The following is a 16444-nucleotide window of genomic DNA, read 5'->3' as shown; positions in this document are numbered from 1 at the left end:
AACAAAGCTCTCCCTCCCCGAAAGGAGGGAGACCCAGCCGTCTGCCTTAACGCTGGGGTGACCACGACCAGCGACTTGTCTTCTGCTGCAACACACACACACATCAATGGAAACAGCCACGAACTGATGGAGCTGTTTTCGTTTGCTACCATCTGACGCACACAGGTCATGCAGCACCGAACAAACGGCTAAAACCTCAGGTCCCGGGTAGTGTCCCTCCCACCCCCACCCCGGGAAAGGAAGAGCTGCTTCTAAGGAAGCGACGAGGCAAAGTCCAACTCCTCGGGACGCGTGGAGTTGGAAGCCTCTCTGATCTTTCCACCTGGGGCTGCCTCCCTGAGCCCACGTGTGTCTCGACAGCAAAAGAAAGGCGGCAACTGCTGAGTAAATAGCTCATACCAACAGCCTGGCTCCGGCAGGCTCAACTCCCAGAAGCAGGCGACGCTAGTTTACAGAGAAGCAGCATAAAACCAGGCGTTGATGCTTAAGCCACTCGTGGGGCAGCGGGGGTCGTCTCCGTTAGAGCCCCCGGGCTGCTTTGACAGTCGGAGTAATTAGCCTACGCCTCTTCTGACTCCCCGCTCGGACTGACCCGGCTCGCAATCCAACGGGGCATTAAACAATCGAGGCGAACCCTGGTTTGCTTGTGATATTGTCTCTCTCCCCCACCAATGACAACGTATTTCTGCAGACCTCCGAGACAACGACGGACGCCTCTAGTTTTTCACCAAGTAACCAATAACCAGCACCAGACAAATCGCACAGGCTCTTATCCCGGTGAGTCGGTAATTGAGTTAATTAAATGGAAGAAAGGGAAAAAGACATTACCATGCAAACAGCTCCTTAATAAACACAGTCGTAGGGCTACCCCTCCGACACTCGCCCCGCTTGTACTGCCGCTGCCGCAGTGATTCTGAGCTGCTTTTAAAACAGAAAAAGCTGCAAAGCTAGAGTGGCAATAGCCCTTCCTTTCTAAGGAAGCCAAGAAGAGATCGCTTTCTGGTCGGCCTATGCGACAAACATACAACTATTTATATGCAATCGACACCTGTTTAAAGCCTGGGGCGGGGGGTTTGACAATCAAGCTGCTCCCCTCTAAAAATTAGTAAACGTGACTCCGGCCCTAGCGAAATTAACAAACCTGGGAATTGTGCTGTATGGCAATTTGTATCGCTTCTGCTGGGACTAAGGATGGACAAACCGAGATTAGATTGTTGCTCTGCTTCACAACACAAAACCTTGGTATCTCAGTTTCAGCTCTGTCGACTACGCTTTCTCGCTTTCTAAGTGTCAACACAGATACACTCACTAGCTACTAACAGCCAGTCGCGCGGAGGAAGGAGAATGATAAATAAGCGTGTAAAACATCGTATTAAATAGGTTCCAAACCGCTCTTATTTGGGGGACCGGGGGTGGGAATCGAACCGTTTCCTCCAGCCGGATGCGTAGACAGAGTTTTCTGAATTTTAGATTATTACTTTGCAAAGGCAGGCCAGAAGCCTCATAAGGCGATTCTACTGCAATTACCTTGTATTTATTTACAGGGTAATCTTTAACAATGCAACAGCAATTACTGCTAAGTGTTGCCTTTAGATAAGAACGGCCGATAGGAAACTGTATTATCTAAAGCAAACTTTAGGTCCTAAATACCTGTAATCAAATAATCGTCTTCCCAAGCCTGACTGACAGGGCGGCTCTTCCCGAGCTAATGGAGTTATTCCGTTTTTCTTGAGTTATTTAAAAGGGAGAAGGGGAGCCTGATATGCCCTGAAGATCTACTTGTAAATTAACCAGAAGGCGAGATTCTTTATCTGAGAGAGCATCACGTTCTGGAAGAGTCATCTACCCTGGTGTTTTCTTCTGGGTTGAGGAAAAAACCAAAACCAAAACAAACAAACAAAAAAAAACCCCAAAAACAAACAAAAAAAAAAACCCCAAATGGGGTGGGGGGAGGCTATTTGTCCCATGCAAAATCCTCCGAAAATAATTTTATTCCAAAGACCCTTTAGCCATTTCCAACAAAGCACCAGGGTTCTTAAAACGAAGCCACAGCTTTGGACTGAGGTTGGCCAGGGAAGAGAAAATTTTTTTAAAAATAACTGCTTCAGTATTTAAAACAAAAGATTAAAACTGTATTTTTAAAAATGCATAAGCCCGAACCTGTTTCATATGTCTTTGTTATTATTATTCTAGACCACGGGTCTTTTATATGCTTTCATTACATTTAGAGATATATTACAAACTCTCTCCTATATAAACTCTATAAAGCATAACACAGATACACACTGCACAGAGGGAAAGGGCATATGCACAAGGCAACATTTAAGCCATGCCTATATTGCTAGTAGGGATATTAAATAGGGAACGCCGTCTGTTCTGTCCGGGTCAGATATCTCCCAGGTCCAGTCCACTCCGTGCTCAGAAAAACGTGTTTGTTTGTTTTTTTTGTTTTTGCCAGGTTACATCTGCCACGGGAAAGTATTTTTTTCCTAGCGGATAAAGCAAGCTGACTAAGTGGAACATATTGCAGAAGAGACTGAAAAAGGCCGACCTGGCAGTTTCTAAGCGGTCTTTGAGATTTGTACAGTGGGGAACGGGTTGTTCCAGCGCCAGTTAGCCACGAAGTCTTTTGTTTTGTTAAGTATAAAAGTATCCAGACGGGTAAGGTATTCCAATTGAATGGTAATTTATTAATAAACAAACAATGCGATACCTCATAATATTTTCAAGGAAAAAAAGGAAAAAAAATGATAGAATAAGATTAATACAGTTTCCCTTCTTCTATATAGTGAAAAAAAAAATCAACGTGTTAGGCAGGCACTTTTAACGTGAGTTTTCTGAGGCGGGGGGGAGGGGGAGCACTTTTTGGCGTTTGGTCCCCAACAGCCAACTACAAATTAAAAATAAATTACTATGTCGGAATTTACATTTTCAAACAAGTCCTGGGGCGTGGGGGGAGGAGCATGTCACCTACGCGGCGTATTTTTGTCCTCTTTTAAACCCGGGACATACCTTATGGGCGGGGTGGGGGGGGAAGGGAGGGGAAAGAAGTATTTCTCGAAAGCGATAAAAAACTTACGTGGTATTTGGAGTAACACTGTCCCTTTAACAAACCAAGGCCTGACTTATGTTATAGATACACTGTGGGCTGTCTCGGTACAAAACTAGGGGCGAGTTCGCTGCGGCGCTCGCTGGCTGCGGGAGCGGACGGGGCTTGGTTTGTTAAAGACAAGAGCTAGTCCTCCCGCGCAGGGCGGCCTGGTTCAAGGGTCAGAACTTGCTGCAGTCGTACACGAACGCCCCCGAGGGGCGGTAGAGCGACTGGCCGGAGGGAAAGGCCATCTGACAGCTGCTGCTGCTGCTGGTCCCGTTCACGGGTGAGCTGTTCAAGCCCAGCCGCTGGGACTCGAACATCTCCCGCACCGCGTGGAAGTTCTGCTGCTGGCCCGGGTAGCCGGCGGCGCTGGCCAAGTGGCCCAGCTCGCCCGCCGCCGTGGCTTGGTTTAGGTACCAGGAGGCCAGGCGGCCTTGGTGCGGGTGGGGCCCCTCCTGGTGGCCGGCCGCCGTGCTCAGGCTGCCGTGGCTCAGCGAGGAGGCGCCGCTGGTGCTGCTGGGCAGGGCGTAGTCGGGCAGCGGCTCTTCCACCGGGCTGGCCCCGCTGCTGGCCAGGTGGCCGGCCCGCTCACCTCCCCCGGCGGCGGCGGCCGCGGCGTACAGGCTCATGGCTTGCATGTTGCAGTGGTAGGTGCTCCCGGGCGCGGCGCCGCCGGCCGGGTTGGCGCCCTGGCTGCAGGGCGAGCTGTAGAGGGAGCTCTGGCCCGGCGAGTAGCTGCCCAGGGCCAGCGAGGGCGGCAGGCCGGTCCGGGAGGCGGAGGAGGCGAGCAGGCTGGCGCCGAGCTCGCCCGCGCCCTGGGGCGAGCCGCGCAGGGAGGTCATGATGTTGTCCACGCTGAAGCCCTGGCTGTGGTGCGGCGGCGGCTGGTGCTGGGGCTCGGGCGCCTCCAGGCTGAGCGATCGGCTGGACGCGAGGCTGTGGCGGGGGCTGCTGCCGCTGGACAGGCTGCTGCTGCTGTCCGGGCTCTCGATCTTGGGCACGGCGCTGCTGAGGGCCGCCGCGGCCCCGCCGCCTGGAGGGGAGACGGCCTGCGGGGGCGAGGAGGGGCCGTTCTCTGTCTTAATGTCCTGGATGCGCACGGGCGGCGGCTGCTGCTGCGGGCCGCCGGCCCCGCTCCCCGCCCCGCCGCTCTCGGGCTCGGCCGGCGGGTGCTGCCGGGGCTGGGGCGGCTCCTTGAGGTGCAGCCTGTCCTTCTCCTCCTTGTCCTTGACGGCGTCCTTCTTCTTGAAGCGCCGCCTCCGGCGCAGGAAGCTGCCGTTCTCGAACATGTTATAGGAGTCCGGGTCCAGGGTCCAGTAGCTGCCCTTGCCCGGCTTCTTGTCGTCCCGGGGCACCTTGACGAAGCACTCGTTGAGAGAGAGGTTGTGGCGGATGCTGTTCTGCCAGCCCTGCTTGTTGTCGCGGTAGAAGGGGAAGCGCTCCATGATGAACTGGTAGATCCCGTTCAGGGTGATCTTCTTGTCCGGCGCGTTCTGGATGGCCATGGTGATGAGGGCGATGTAGCTGTAGGGAGGCTTCACCATATCCTTGGGCTGCGGCTGCGGCGTGTAGGGCCCGTAGGCTCGGGCCATGCCGGCCGGGTACTGCTCGTGGGCCGGGTGCGAGTACATGCTCATCGGGGCCGGCATGGCGGTGTAGCCCCCTCCGGCCGCGGCGCGGTAGTAGCTCTGCTCCCCGCCGAGGTAGGGCACCACTCCCAGGGAGTTGGGGCTGGAGACGGAGTAGCGAGCCTGCATGTCCTCCCGTCAGTCTCCCCCGCCCGCCCCGCCGGACCCGACAGCTTCGCCCTCCCCGCCCGCCCTCCCCCAACCCCGCCAGGCCGAGTGGCACCAGGCGAGCGATCAGTCACCCCCCAGCCTCGCCGCACAGAAGCCGGGGGGGGGGAGGCGGCCGGGGCGGGGGAAGCTCCTCTCCTTCGGCCGGCGGGACGCACCGGCCAGCCCCCGCCGCGGAGACAGCCACTTCCAAAGGCGGAAAGTAAAGCCCCGGCCCGAGCGGCGCCCGCGCTCCAGCGGGCTCGGCAAGCAGTCGTGTCGGCTCCTCAGGGGACAAAGGCGGAGGCTTCGCGCGGGGCGCCCCTTCCCCGCTCCGCTCAGCTCCGCGGCGCGCAGGCTGGGTCAGTCTCTGTCCCGGCGGCGGCGGCGGCGGGCAGCTCCGGGCAGCGCTGGGAAAACTCCTGAACTTTTGAGCATCCGTCACCGCGGCCAGGACTTTTTTACGCACTTGGTCTGGGTCTTTTTTTTTTTTTTTCCTCCTCCGGCGGCGGGGCTCCGCCCTGCCCGGCTCGGCCGGCCAATGGGAAGGCAGCGCAGGGCTCTGAATGGGAGCGGGAGGGGGCGCCACGAGCAGCTGCCGCCACAGGAGTTCCTGGCCCCACACACACACACGCACACACACACGCGCGCGCGCGCACACGCGCGCGCTCGCAGGTCCCCCCGTCGCTGTCCACCTGCGTGACCGGCCTTCTCCCTCGCGCGCGTTCCGGCACGGTGCAGCCCCGCTCGTGCCCGTGTAGGTCCCCGCGGCCCTTTGCCCCGTCCCCGCTGCAGGCGCCCCTGCCGCGCAGGACGCAGCGTCTCGCGCGCGCCTCTGTGGGGAGGTGATGCCTCCGCGCGCCGGTTCAGCCGCGGCTCAGACCTACCTCCCCTCGAGCACCCCGCCCCGCCCCGCGGGCTCACCTTCGCCAGAGCTGCGGGTAGACGGCCCACCTGCAGGTGGGGGGGGGTCACCCACCCACCCCACTCTTCAGCCCAGGTAGGAGCAAGTGGAGGGGGGCGGGGAGAGAGAGAGAGAAAGAGAGAGAGCCCCAGTCCTCACCAGCGTTAAGCAGCCAGCTGCCTGGCCAGACTTTTCGGCGGGATGCCATTCTTGTGCTTGACAAGCTTTTGACGTGGCCTCCAAAGGCCCCTTTTATTGAGCAGTCATGAGGGGCTCTCCTCTGTCTCTTTGCAAAGAAAGCGCCTGCTGCCCGTGCTGGTTATAAACGCAGGGAGATTGCTTTGGACCTGCCTTCAACCGGCTTGAAGGTAATCTTTGCAGACCTGCAGGGGTATGATAGGAGCTCTCTCTCTCACACACACACACACAGGAGCGCGCGTACTTTTGCACGCAGGGTATTTCAGACTGCGGAATCAGTGGTATAACAGGTGTGTTGGTCTCAAGAGAAGAATAAAGGTGCTCAAAAACTCTTCCCCGGGTCCACTCTATGGATTTAATTGCTGCCGAAGCAGGCGCTGTGTATATGGCTGAGATAATAGTTGGGCTGTAAAGAAATGGTTGGCTTAACATTGAAAAGGAGGGATGGAGAACGAGCCAGGGGAAAGAATGAGGACCAGTCTTCTGACGTTTGAAAATCGCTAATGGAAATGAATCGTTTCTTGCTTGTTGGTCCAGGGCAGCTTTTAAAGACGCTGCTTTAACTGAAAAGCCAATCGTCCTCCCCACATCCCTTCTTTTAGCCTAATGGGCTCTACCTCTACAGTCCCATAGAGGTAATAATGGATGCGTCGCAAGGCACAAGCTGAAGGAGGGCAGGCGTTTGGGAACTGGTTAAAGAGAATGGTGTTGAATACGGGCGTTTGGTGAGAGGCGCAGTTCACACTTCCCCGAGAGGTGTGACGAACTTTCATTCTGAAGAGGAGTCACAAGAAGACCCTTTTGGCTTCACGGATTTCAAATCCCCTTGCCTCGCTTTTTAGTGATTGATTGCCCTCCAAACCGCAACAGGTAGAAGCCACGGGGAAGATGTCAAGGGAACGTGATTTTCTTAGTAGTACTGTAAGTCAAGCGTTTTTCTTGACTAATCAATCACCTGGTCATTAAAAAAACGTGGTGGAAAAGGGAACATGTGTTCTAACCTCTCCTCCATTTCACACTCAGCCCTAACTGTCCTACTTTTGTAATACAGACAAGTCCTTTAGGGGTGACCACATTAGTCAGTTTTGCCTGTTGCGTTTCATCTTCTGGGCTGCTTTCCCCTGTTCATATCCAATTTGCACCCCTCCCCATCACCGAACACTGATGAATTAATCGTCGGCGTGGCACTGACCTATGCATTAGTTTCCCTGTAGCTGGGACATTTTGCGCCTTCAACTTCTCTCAGGCGCTTCCCTGGAAAGAAGAACAACTTTTAATCATGTATGCATAGAACGTAGGTCACCCGGTGTTTCCCACGCTTCTGCCTGCAGGTAAAACGATGTCGATGGATTTCAGATACATTTCCAACAACCATCGAACGGTTCTGGTCAAAAAAAGCCCATCTTTGGGTGAATTAACAGGTCACTGTTCACCTTTCATGCTCACGGTTCTGACCTGAGATTATTATCAACTGGAATGATTTAATCAGGAATATACTGTATCCCATATGTTTTGTAGCAGCTCCTCTTATCCTTATATCGGTCTGAAACGAGGCAATGGCTAACGTGTGTTATATTACACATCGGAAAGCAGCAGCAATCCGCTTCTCTGCTCCAGGTACAAAAGTTGCCATTGTGAAAGCAGGAACTGGCACGGGCAAACACTTTTTTGGGAAAACAGTTTTATAGGAGCAGAAGGATCCGTTTTCTGACTGGTTTAATTTTGGCTACAGCCCAGGAAAAGAAATGTTTGTGTTTCACGTACAAGGGCAGGGACAGGAATGAGTTACAGATGGCTTGTTTATTTGTTATTTATTGTCATACCCACCATGGCCTCTAGAAGAAAGAGTAACGTTGTGGGTATGTTTTTGGTGTGCGGCAGAAACGAAATAGTTGGAATAGGATTTACCATCGTGTATATCGGCGGAACAAAAACCCCTCTTGAAATTAACTATGCCGCATCCCTTTAAAGCTGTGCACAGGGCCGTCAAGCCACCTGGGGGGAGCATTTGTTGAGTTTATTCTGAACCTTTTAACTCTAAATAAATGAGGGCAAGATAGCAACGCAGCGAAGGGAAAATGGTTGAAACCAACAGGTGGGTCCAAACAATTTGCTGTAAAGTTTCCTCTCTTCTCAAAGACCTAAAGGTGAAATGTTTTCCCTGCAGAGGCTGTTGAGGTTTACACTTAGGCTGCCCTATCCCCGTCATTTACACCCCTAAACATCCTACCCCATTCCCCTCCTCGAATCCCAGATGAGGGGTTTCTGTTTCCTAAACCGTGTGCAGCTAACTTTGAGGTGAACTGCCCTATGTCCCTTCGGATGAAATCAGCGGCATAACTGAAAACCACAGAGCACGCGCTAAAGTCGATCTACGTTGTGGCTAAACCGATACCATCTATCTGCATTGTGATTGTTACAGATAGGTTATGTCTGATCTTTGAACTCCCACACGCCCCGGAGAACTCTGGAGAAAGTCCGTTTTAATGGCAGACAATTAATAGACACACAGTAATAATCGTTGTTGACTAATATGATTGTTTCCCAATGTAAACTGTGTAGCTAGATAGTCCATGAATGGGAACGCATTTGCCATCTAAATCAGACAATGATTCAAAACCAAAAACACCCTCTTTCTATTATCTGGCTTTCTTTCCACTTGAATAAGTGAATGTTCACTTTAGCTTGATAACGGTAATTGGTTATTTAACCAACGGAATAATTTAATGCCCTATCTCAAATCTGATCAGTATATACCATTAGCAAACTTCAAAGAAAAACGGAGACTATGCATTGTTTTGCAGGCGGGGCTTGCCACCCTCCCTCAATCTCTGTTTTGGCGAAATATTTACTTTTTAAAAACCTCTCTGTATTTATAAAATAACTTTTTAAATCTGAAAATTGTTTTGCGACTGAAATATATCAAACACCTCCAACACCCACGCGGTTACAGGGCTGTTTTGGATTTTATTTACTTCAGCCCAATAGCTTCAAAAAGGTAAGTTTATTGGGTAAGTAACCCACCGCCTTTTCTAACCTTGGCCTCGGTCTATTGGAAAATGTCTCGGGGAAGATGAAAAATTGCAGCTCTCCTAAAAGGATGAGAACTAGCCGGGGCCGTAGGCATCTCCTCTTTCTCTTCATGGACCATCCTCTGTCTCGTTCGTACTGCCTTTTCTTCCTCGCTAACTTCCTTTCTCTGTCTCCAGGAGGGACCGCAAAGGCGGAGGGGGCTGAATCCGCGGGGTTCTCCCGGATCGCGTAGCTGACTCGCGGCACGGCGGCAGCCCTGGGAGAAGGACGACCCACGCCTCGTGCGGCAGCTCTCCTCCCCCTCTTGCGGGGAGGGGGCGGGGGAGGGGGGAGCCTGGTTTGTTTTCAGTGTTTTATTTACGGGAGAACGAAGCCACAGCCCCCAGCGGAAGCCCGGGAGCGATAGGTGGTGCGCGAGTCAGCGGCTCGCACCGAGGACAGCTCGCAGGTCAGTCTGATCGCACGGGGTTCCGCGCGTCGAGCTGGAAGCTCACCCATCTGCTCCTTGCAAAGCACCTCTGCTTTAGTCAGTCCGGCCCAAGCGGGCTGGCCCCGCTCCTGTAGTTGCAGGGGACGCCGGACGCTCCCAAGCAGCTGCAAACTGCCAGCCCGCGGGAGGGAGGCGGCTTGCCAGCCCTAGAGGCTCGGCCCCGGCGACCAGAGGCTTGCAAAAGAAGCCGGGGAGGAGGCAGGTGGTGCCGGTCCCAGGAGGATACCCGTGTCTCCAGGCTGGGTGTTCCCTTCTGTGCCTACTTCCAGCAGCTCCTACGTATTCCCGCTCCGGATTCAGCCGCCGGACCGCACGAGGCCAGTTCCCATTGTAGTCCCACCTCTCACGCCTCTCCCCGGAGGCGCACATCCCGCGGCTGCTTTACCTCCTCCGCCCGCCGGCGATCGTGTCCGGTTTCCTGCACGCGGCTCGGGGCTGGGCTGTCAGCGTCTGCAGCCGCACGGCGGGCTGGGAGTCCCTGGGGCGGCCGCTCTCACCCTGTTTTCTTGTCAGCTGGCGACCACCTGCGCGGCCGGCTCAGGCGCTCGGCGTGTCTGGAGCGCCCCCTGATGGGCCAAGCTGGACTCACGCCTCCAGCCCCGCGGCGCGGCCGCCCTCCCTCCACTTCCGCCCCTCGGAGTCGCTGGTCCCCGCACGCCCCCCTTTGCCGGTCAGCCCTAGCGCCGGGAGGCGCAGCAAATGGGAGGAGAGCCAGGACGCAAGCGCTCTCGCTGAGCAGGCGTTGAGCTGGGAGATCCCCAACCCATCCAGGCTGTGTGTGACCGGCATCCCCTTGGGTTGATCCTGCTTTGGGCAGGGGGCTGGACTAGATGACCTTCTAAAGGTCCCTTCCAGCCCTAGGATGCTATGATTCTCCTAGCACCGCGTTCATCCCGACGTGGCTGAGGTAACCTGAAGAAGAGCTCTGTGCCTGTAGATCCAGCCCTTGTCTCTCTCACCACCAGCAGTTGGTCCAATACAGGGTCCTACTTCCTGCCCCTGTCTCTGTCACTCCTCCCTAAGACACCCTTCACGCTCCCTGCAAACAAACACACACACAATCCTGCCAACAACTTTCTAGCCTGGATGCTGTCCTGGGAACACACACACACACAAGCCAACCTAACTCCCACCCTACAGACACTATACTTGCCTATCACCTCCTCAGCCCAAAAGCCACCTGCCAGCCACATCCAAATTCCCCTGCACAACTATCATTCCCCAACACTGGCAAAGAATACCTAGCCCAGCTGCCTTACACCAGCCAAACACATCACCCATCTACACCCTACTGGCCAATTGCTCTCCACTGCTTCAACATCCTCCAGTCATACTCAGGTCCTTCACTCCCCAGCCAACTACAGCATTTGCCCTCCAACATTTACCCATCAGTGTTACCCACTCTCTTCTCTTCTCCCACTTCAAAAAGAAAAAAAATCCTTAGGCCACTTTTTTGAGCACCTTGAGTTTTAGCCAAAAGACACACGCTTCTTGAAACAACTCTAGTTGTTAGAAGGAAAGCAGTGGCACTTTTGCAAGGCCATTATTTTCCAGGCAATGTCAAGAAAGGCTTTTGCTGGTGACTAGATTTACCAATAAAAGTTGCAAAGGAAAACTGCTAGTTTCCAGGAAAATGTATTTCTGCCTTGCAAACTCTCCCTTTTCTTCCAAGTTACCAAACACTGAAACTTCCAAAGACCTGGCTTCAGAAAACTAATGAAAAGCTAAATTTCTCTGGCAACTACAATAATGGTAACACAAATATTTACATATAGGGAGACATTTACATACCCCCCCCATTTTAAACATATTAAACCTCTGTGGTGTAAAATGTGTGTATAACATTTAATGTATACATAGATTTATGCAGGTCTTTGCCTGCACCTAGTTACAGAGAAGCACAAATAGGTATTTAGCAAAGGTATTTGCATACTACCAGACTTAATACACATACAACTGTCTATGCACAGAAAAAAATGGTTAGGTGTGCTAAGACCAATTTAAAAAGGAGAAGAATAAGGTAGGCTAGATGAATTTAAAATAGTAAATGGTCATGAGAAAGTTGATTGAACCTTCCTATTTACATTTCTCTTAAAATAGGAGCAAGAGAACACTGAAATACAAGGCAACAAACACAGAAAATATGATGATATTTAAATGCAAAGTCTAATTAATTAATGGAACTTTCTGCTGAAGACTGAGACTAGCACCTGTAGTTATGCTAGGTTAGGAATTAATTCTGTGTTCTCTGGACTCTTGGGCCATAAAATATGAACAATTAAAGTAAGGAGAAGTCATCATCTCCTTTCCATATTATTTTGCCATTTGCTTCCCACTTTTTCCAGTTTGTCTTTCCCTGCACCAGCTATGTGTACTAGGGCTTTAAATCTGCAGCAGGAAGTCAGGTAGAATGTTACCAGCCACAAGCTCTGCACTAAAACAGAAGGAGAGATGCATTAAGGTATGACAACTCTGTTTCTGACTGAGCTTTTTGTTCAGCCTCAGGAGACAGTGACTCTTGCTGTGATTCTTTATCCTTGGCACATATTAGCTCCTTTCCCCACCTCTCCAGGCAGTATCTGAGTTGTCATTCTACTTATACCTGTCAAGAATGGTTGCTCAGCTGTAGAGGGTGAAGATACTTTACCTTTAGGTATGAGTAAGGTAAGAGGGCACTTGAGCCAGGTTGTCTTTCCTCTGCTGCTTTGCATCAAGAAAGAGGTTGCAAACCCAATTCTGATAATTCGATTAGCAATTTTGAAACATTTCATTTTGTAACTGCAAACAAAGGCTTTCTTTTACTGAAACATGAAAAACCTGAAATTTTTGTTTAAAGTGGTTGTTTTTGACTGGTTTGTTTGCTGGCCCTGAAAGAAGACTTAACATCCCAGCTAGTGCATACTGAAAGAAGGTTTTATACATACGAGTATGTGCTATGTCTGTGTGTGGATGGATAACTATATAAAATGTATGTTTTTTAATGCAGCAAGCTACATATGAGGGATCGCGAAACTGGGACATCATGATGTATGGCTTTTTGCCCTAATTAAACAGAATTGTTAATAGAAAACACCCTTTCAGTATTCATGAAGCTTTCTGGCAGGTCACAGTGAGTTCCTGACAAAAGAAACAGGCCTGAAGAGGTAGTAGGTAGATCAAATGTACAGGGATAGAGAATGAATTTGTTGACACAGTCCCAGTGGCAGGCAGTGTGCTCGTTGCATACCTACTAACAGTTCTGTCTCTTAGAGCGACAAGGCGGGTGAAGTAATATTTTTGACTGGAACAACTTCTGTTGGAGAGAGAGAGAGAGAGATGAGCTTTAGTGCTTAGGAAGAGCGCTTCAGTTTTGCCTTTGTCATTATTGAGGAAGAGCTGAAAATGTTTTAACAGTAGCAAACGAGCAAAGCCAGTTTGAGAGCAAGACATGAGGGCTATGTCTACACTAAAGAGTTTTGTAGACAAAACTGGCAGAGCATCTACACACAAAATGCATTTTGTCCACAGAAAAAGTTGGCAAAAAAAGCCGTGTAGACACTCCGGGGGGCGGGGGGGGGGGCTTTTGTCAACAGAGCAGATTAAAAGATTGATCCGCTTTTATGTATAGACAGAAGTTTTGTCAGAACAGCTCTTCCAATGGTAACTTCAGTCAACAGATGCTTCTAGTGTAGACATAGCCAAGCGGTACTAAGAACCACTAAATCACACTGACAGGTCCCAGCTAAGTGGAATTACCATTCCTGTCCAGATGAAGTGATGGCTAGTAAGTGCCATTGATCTTCAATTCAGTTTTTCCAATTAGGTACCTTTCCTGACTAGGCAGGTCTAAATTAAATAGTGTGAGCTGCCTGTGGTGGTGTGTGTCTGTGTATGTAAATGACTACACTTATTCAAAATTGACTAATGAGCATAGGTGCCCAATCAGAGATTAGTTGAAGATGTGGTATTTTGCAGGAAGCTCACACCCCAAAACTGAGGCACTCAAAATCACTAGTCACTTCTGAAAAATGTGTGTGTGTGTGTGTATTTATATAATATGTGCAATTCACGGCTTAACTTACACATGTCTAATGTCTAGAGGAGCGTAGATGTTTAGACAACAAGCTGTTTTGGATGTTTTGTACAGCATAGTTTTAGAAGCCTCAGCCAGCTCTACCGCTTTCATACGCAAAGACTTCTGTAAGATGAACGGTGCAGTGTGTTTAGGTGAGAAGATAGGCATTAGTTGCATAGCTTCTTACATGAGTGCCTCCTTGTTACTTAGTTGCTTCTGTTCAACCTGGAAGTCTAAAGTTTGGATTCACATTTGTTGCACTAGGCTCTGAGCTGAGTTTGCCAAGAGTCTTCAAAGATGGGGAGAAGGCCAGCGGTGGGCAACTTGTGGCCGGAGGGCTGTACACAGCTCAGGGGGTTCTATGTCTGACCCACAAAACATTTTGTTTACTGTTACCCATGAGTCCGCTGGTTTCCGCGAGCATATTTTTTCTACCAGTATTGCTAAAGTGACACAGACTTAGAGCAAGGGCACGTGAAGTGAGTTGTGTGCTGATTCCACACAACATTGACTATGAAAGCTGTGTGCTTCCTCTGCTTCCAGTCAAAGCATGGCTATGGCTCATTTGGCACACCCTGCAAATTCTAGGTAGGCAAGCTGAATTAGCAAAACTACCTGATCCTAATGGCAGGGGTCTGCGACCGAAATAACGAGAAGAGCCATTTTTCAAATTCAGTTACAAAATCGATCCTTGGAGAGCCGCAGTGCACATGAACACGAGACAGTCCTTAATAAATAATGTCAAACTGCACTTTTTGTAACCCCTGTTTTAAGAGCAGCACACACACAATGATTTGTACCAGTTAGTAAGTTAAGTAACCCCATCGCCAGGCTTTACCTGTCTCAGCCCTCACATCCACCCCGTTCCCAGGCTTCACCCCCTTCCATCCCACAACCCTCCACCCCCAACCCTGCCCCCAGGCTTAACCTCTCTGAGCCCCAACCTCCACCCCCTGGCCATCCCCAAGATTAACTCACCTCAGCAAGCACAGCTCAGACATGGCCACCCCACAGCTCCTTGCCACCTTCTCAGTGTGACTCATGGCTCCAGCAGGGGTAAGGTCGCTCCCCTCCCAGCTCTCCTGCCAGCTTAGACTTCTGCCCACATGGACCAGCTCTCTGCCCTGCCGGTTTTCTCTTCTGTGGCTCCCTGCCAGGCTGTGGCTGACTGCTGAGTGGCTCCAGAGCTGCCGCTGCTTAAACAAAAACCTAAATTCAGTTGGTTCAATGGCAGGCAACTGAATTTAATTTTTTTGTTTAAGAGGCGGCAGCCTCCAGAGCCTCACGAGGAGTCAGCGATGGCAGCACTCAGAGCCACAAGGTTGCTGACCTCTATCCTAGGAGATCACGTTGGTTATGACAATCGTGCATCCCACTGAGATGAAGGAGGGCCACATGAGTCACTAGCCTAGCTTGCCCATCACTTATCTAGGAATCGGATTAAACCTAATCATCTTGCCCTCTTTAATATTTACTATTTACATCAGTCTATCTGTGATTAACCTTCTACACAGGAGAGTTCTCTGAAAGGAGGCTGGATTGGAGGAGCAGGTTTTTTCTGACAGTTACTAGTGCTTCATCTGTATATACACATGCTTCCCTCCCAGAGCTGAGTTTGCTATTCATCCAAGTACTGAAAGAGGAAAACCTGCTACCACCACCCTGGCTTCCAATATTTACCAAACCTATGTGTCTAGACTGTGTTTTTTTTTTTAAAGCTTGTAATTTCTTCAGAGCAGGGGCTGGATATGATTCTGTATGTGTACTGTGCTTAGTACAGTGGGGTGCTGAGCTTTACTGGGTCTTTGGTGTGGCTATTTCACTGCAAAGGAGATTCATGGTTTACATGCCCTTCTAACTTCCCCACAGTTAGGGAAGTGCACTGTTAAATCAGCACAGAGCCTGTGATTTAGTTTACTTTCCTTTTCTCCAGTTTGCTTTCCACTTCTCCTTATGAAAAGGGGCCAGATCCTTAAATCACTAAACTGAATTACATCAGCCATAGAGCTGGCTCAGGGAAATTATAATGTAAACACCTGTTCCAGCTCAACTCTGAGGCTGAGTAATTAATCATGCAGGAGTCAAGACACTCAGACATTAACATATTTACATTATGGGGCAACTTTGCCATACAGCACATATGTATTTTGCAACTAGCTGCCTTTGAGCACCACAGGGAAAAATATGCTGCTTTCTAACCACAGGATTAGGAACTGACTTCTCTCTATCTCCGGGATTTACTTTAATAATTTCACATTACAGTACTTTAATAATTGAACTATGCAATCGTGGTCAGTCAGAGCTTTTTTTGAAGAACAAAAGTTTACTAAATAAACCTTTGTACGGTTTAAAGTCAATAGAAGTCTTTTTCACTAACTTTTATGAGAGCTGGATCTGGCCTGGGAATCCTAATCTTTTATCATATTCACATTTTAAAACTTTTATCTTGATCAAGCTTGCTCAACAGGAATCCATGAGTGCTGCCCAACACCTAGATCACTTTGCTCAGGGAAAACTATAACTATAAACTGAAATATGATGCTGAAAACTAAGTTGGGTAGAAAGTATTTAGTCTAGTGTTAGATGAATACTTAAAGCATGTATTTGCAAATAATTTATCTGACAATCAATGGAAAAGAAGCATCTTTGAATAAATTCTTTGCCAATTGTTCTTTGATTGTCTTTAGAGTTGATAAAATATTGCAAAAACAAATGGCTAATATTTATTTAACAATTAAAAAAATTGTAAAAATAAATTATTAGTAATGATTTTGACAAGCTCTCGGTTAGTTTAAAACAGAAAAGCAGTCAAGTAGCACTTTAAAGACTAACAAAATAAGTTATTAGGTGAGCTTTCGTGGGACGGACCCACTTCTTCAGACCATAGCCATACCAG

The 16444-nt window shown here is 50.1% G+C and overlaps 1 protein-coding gene across 1 annotated transcript; it reads right to left on the bottom strand.

Moving 5' to 3' along the window:
• Positions 1-2669: 2669 nt before the first annotated feature.
• On the bottom strand, positions 2670-5326 carry FOXC1 (forkhead box C1). Its single transcript, XM_074985932.1, has one exon. The coding sequence runs from the start codon at positions 4849-4851 to the stop codon at positions 3271-3273; it is 1581 nt and encodes a 526-aa protein (XP_074842033.1). The 5' UTR covers positions 4852-5326; the 3' UTR covers positions 2670-3270.
• Positions 5327-16444: the final 11118 nt, after the last annotated feature.

The sequence above is a fragment of the Carettochelys insculpta genome, chromosome 2, assembly GCF_033958435.1.
Source record: "Carettochelys insculpta isolate YL-2023 chromosome 2, ASM3395843v1, whole genome shotgun sequence".
Classification (NCBI taxonomy): domain Eukaryota; kingdom Metazoa; phylum Chordata; order Testudines; family Carettochelyidae; genus Carettochelys; species Carettochelys insculpta.
Note: the sequence above shows the minus strand (reverse complement) of the source record. Positions and strands in the feature narration are given on the sequence as shown.

Bases quoted from the DNA above. Each gene is read 5' to 3' on its own strand.
- FOXC1 (XM_074985932.1), bottom strand. From the start codon at position 4,851: ATGCAGGCTCGCTACTCCGTCTCCAGCCCCAACTCCCTGGGAGTGGTG.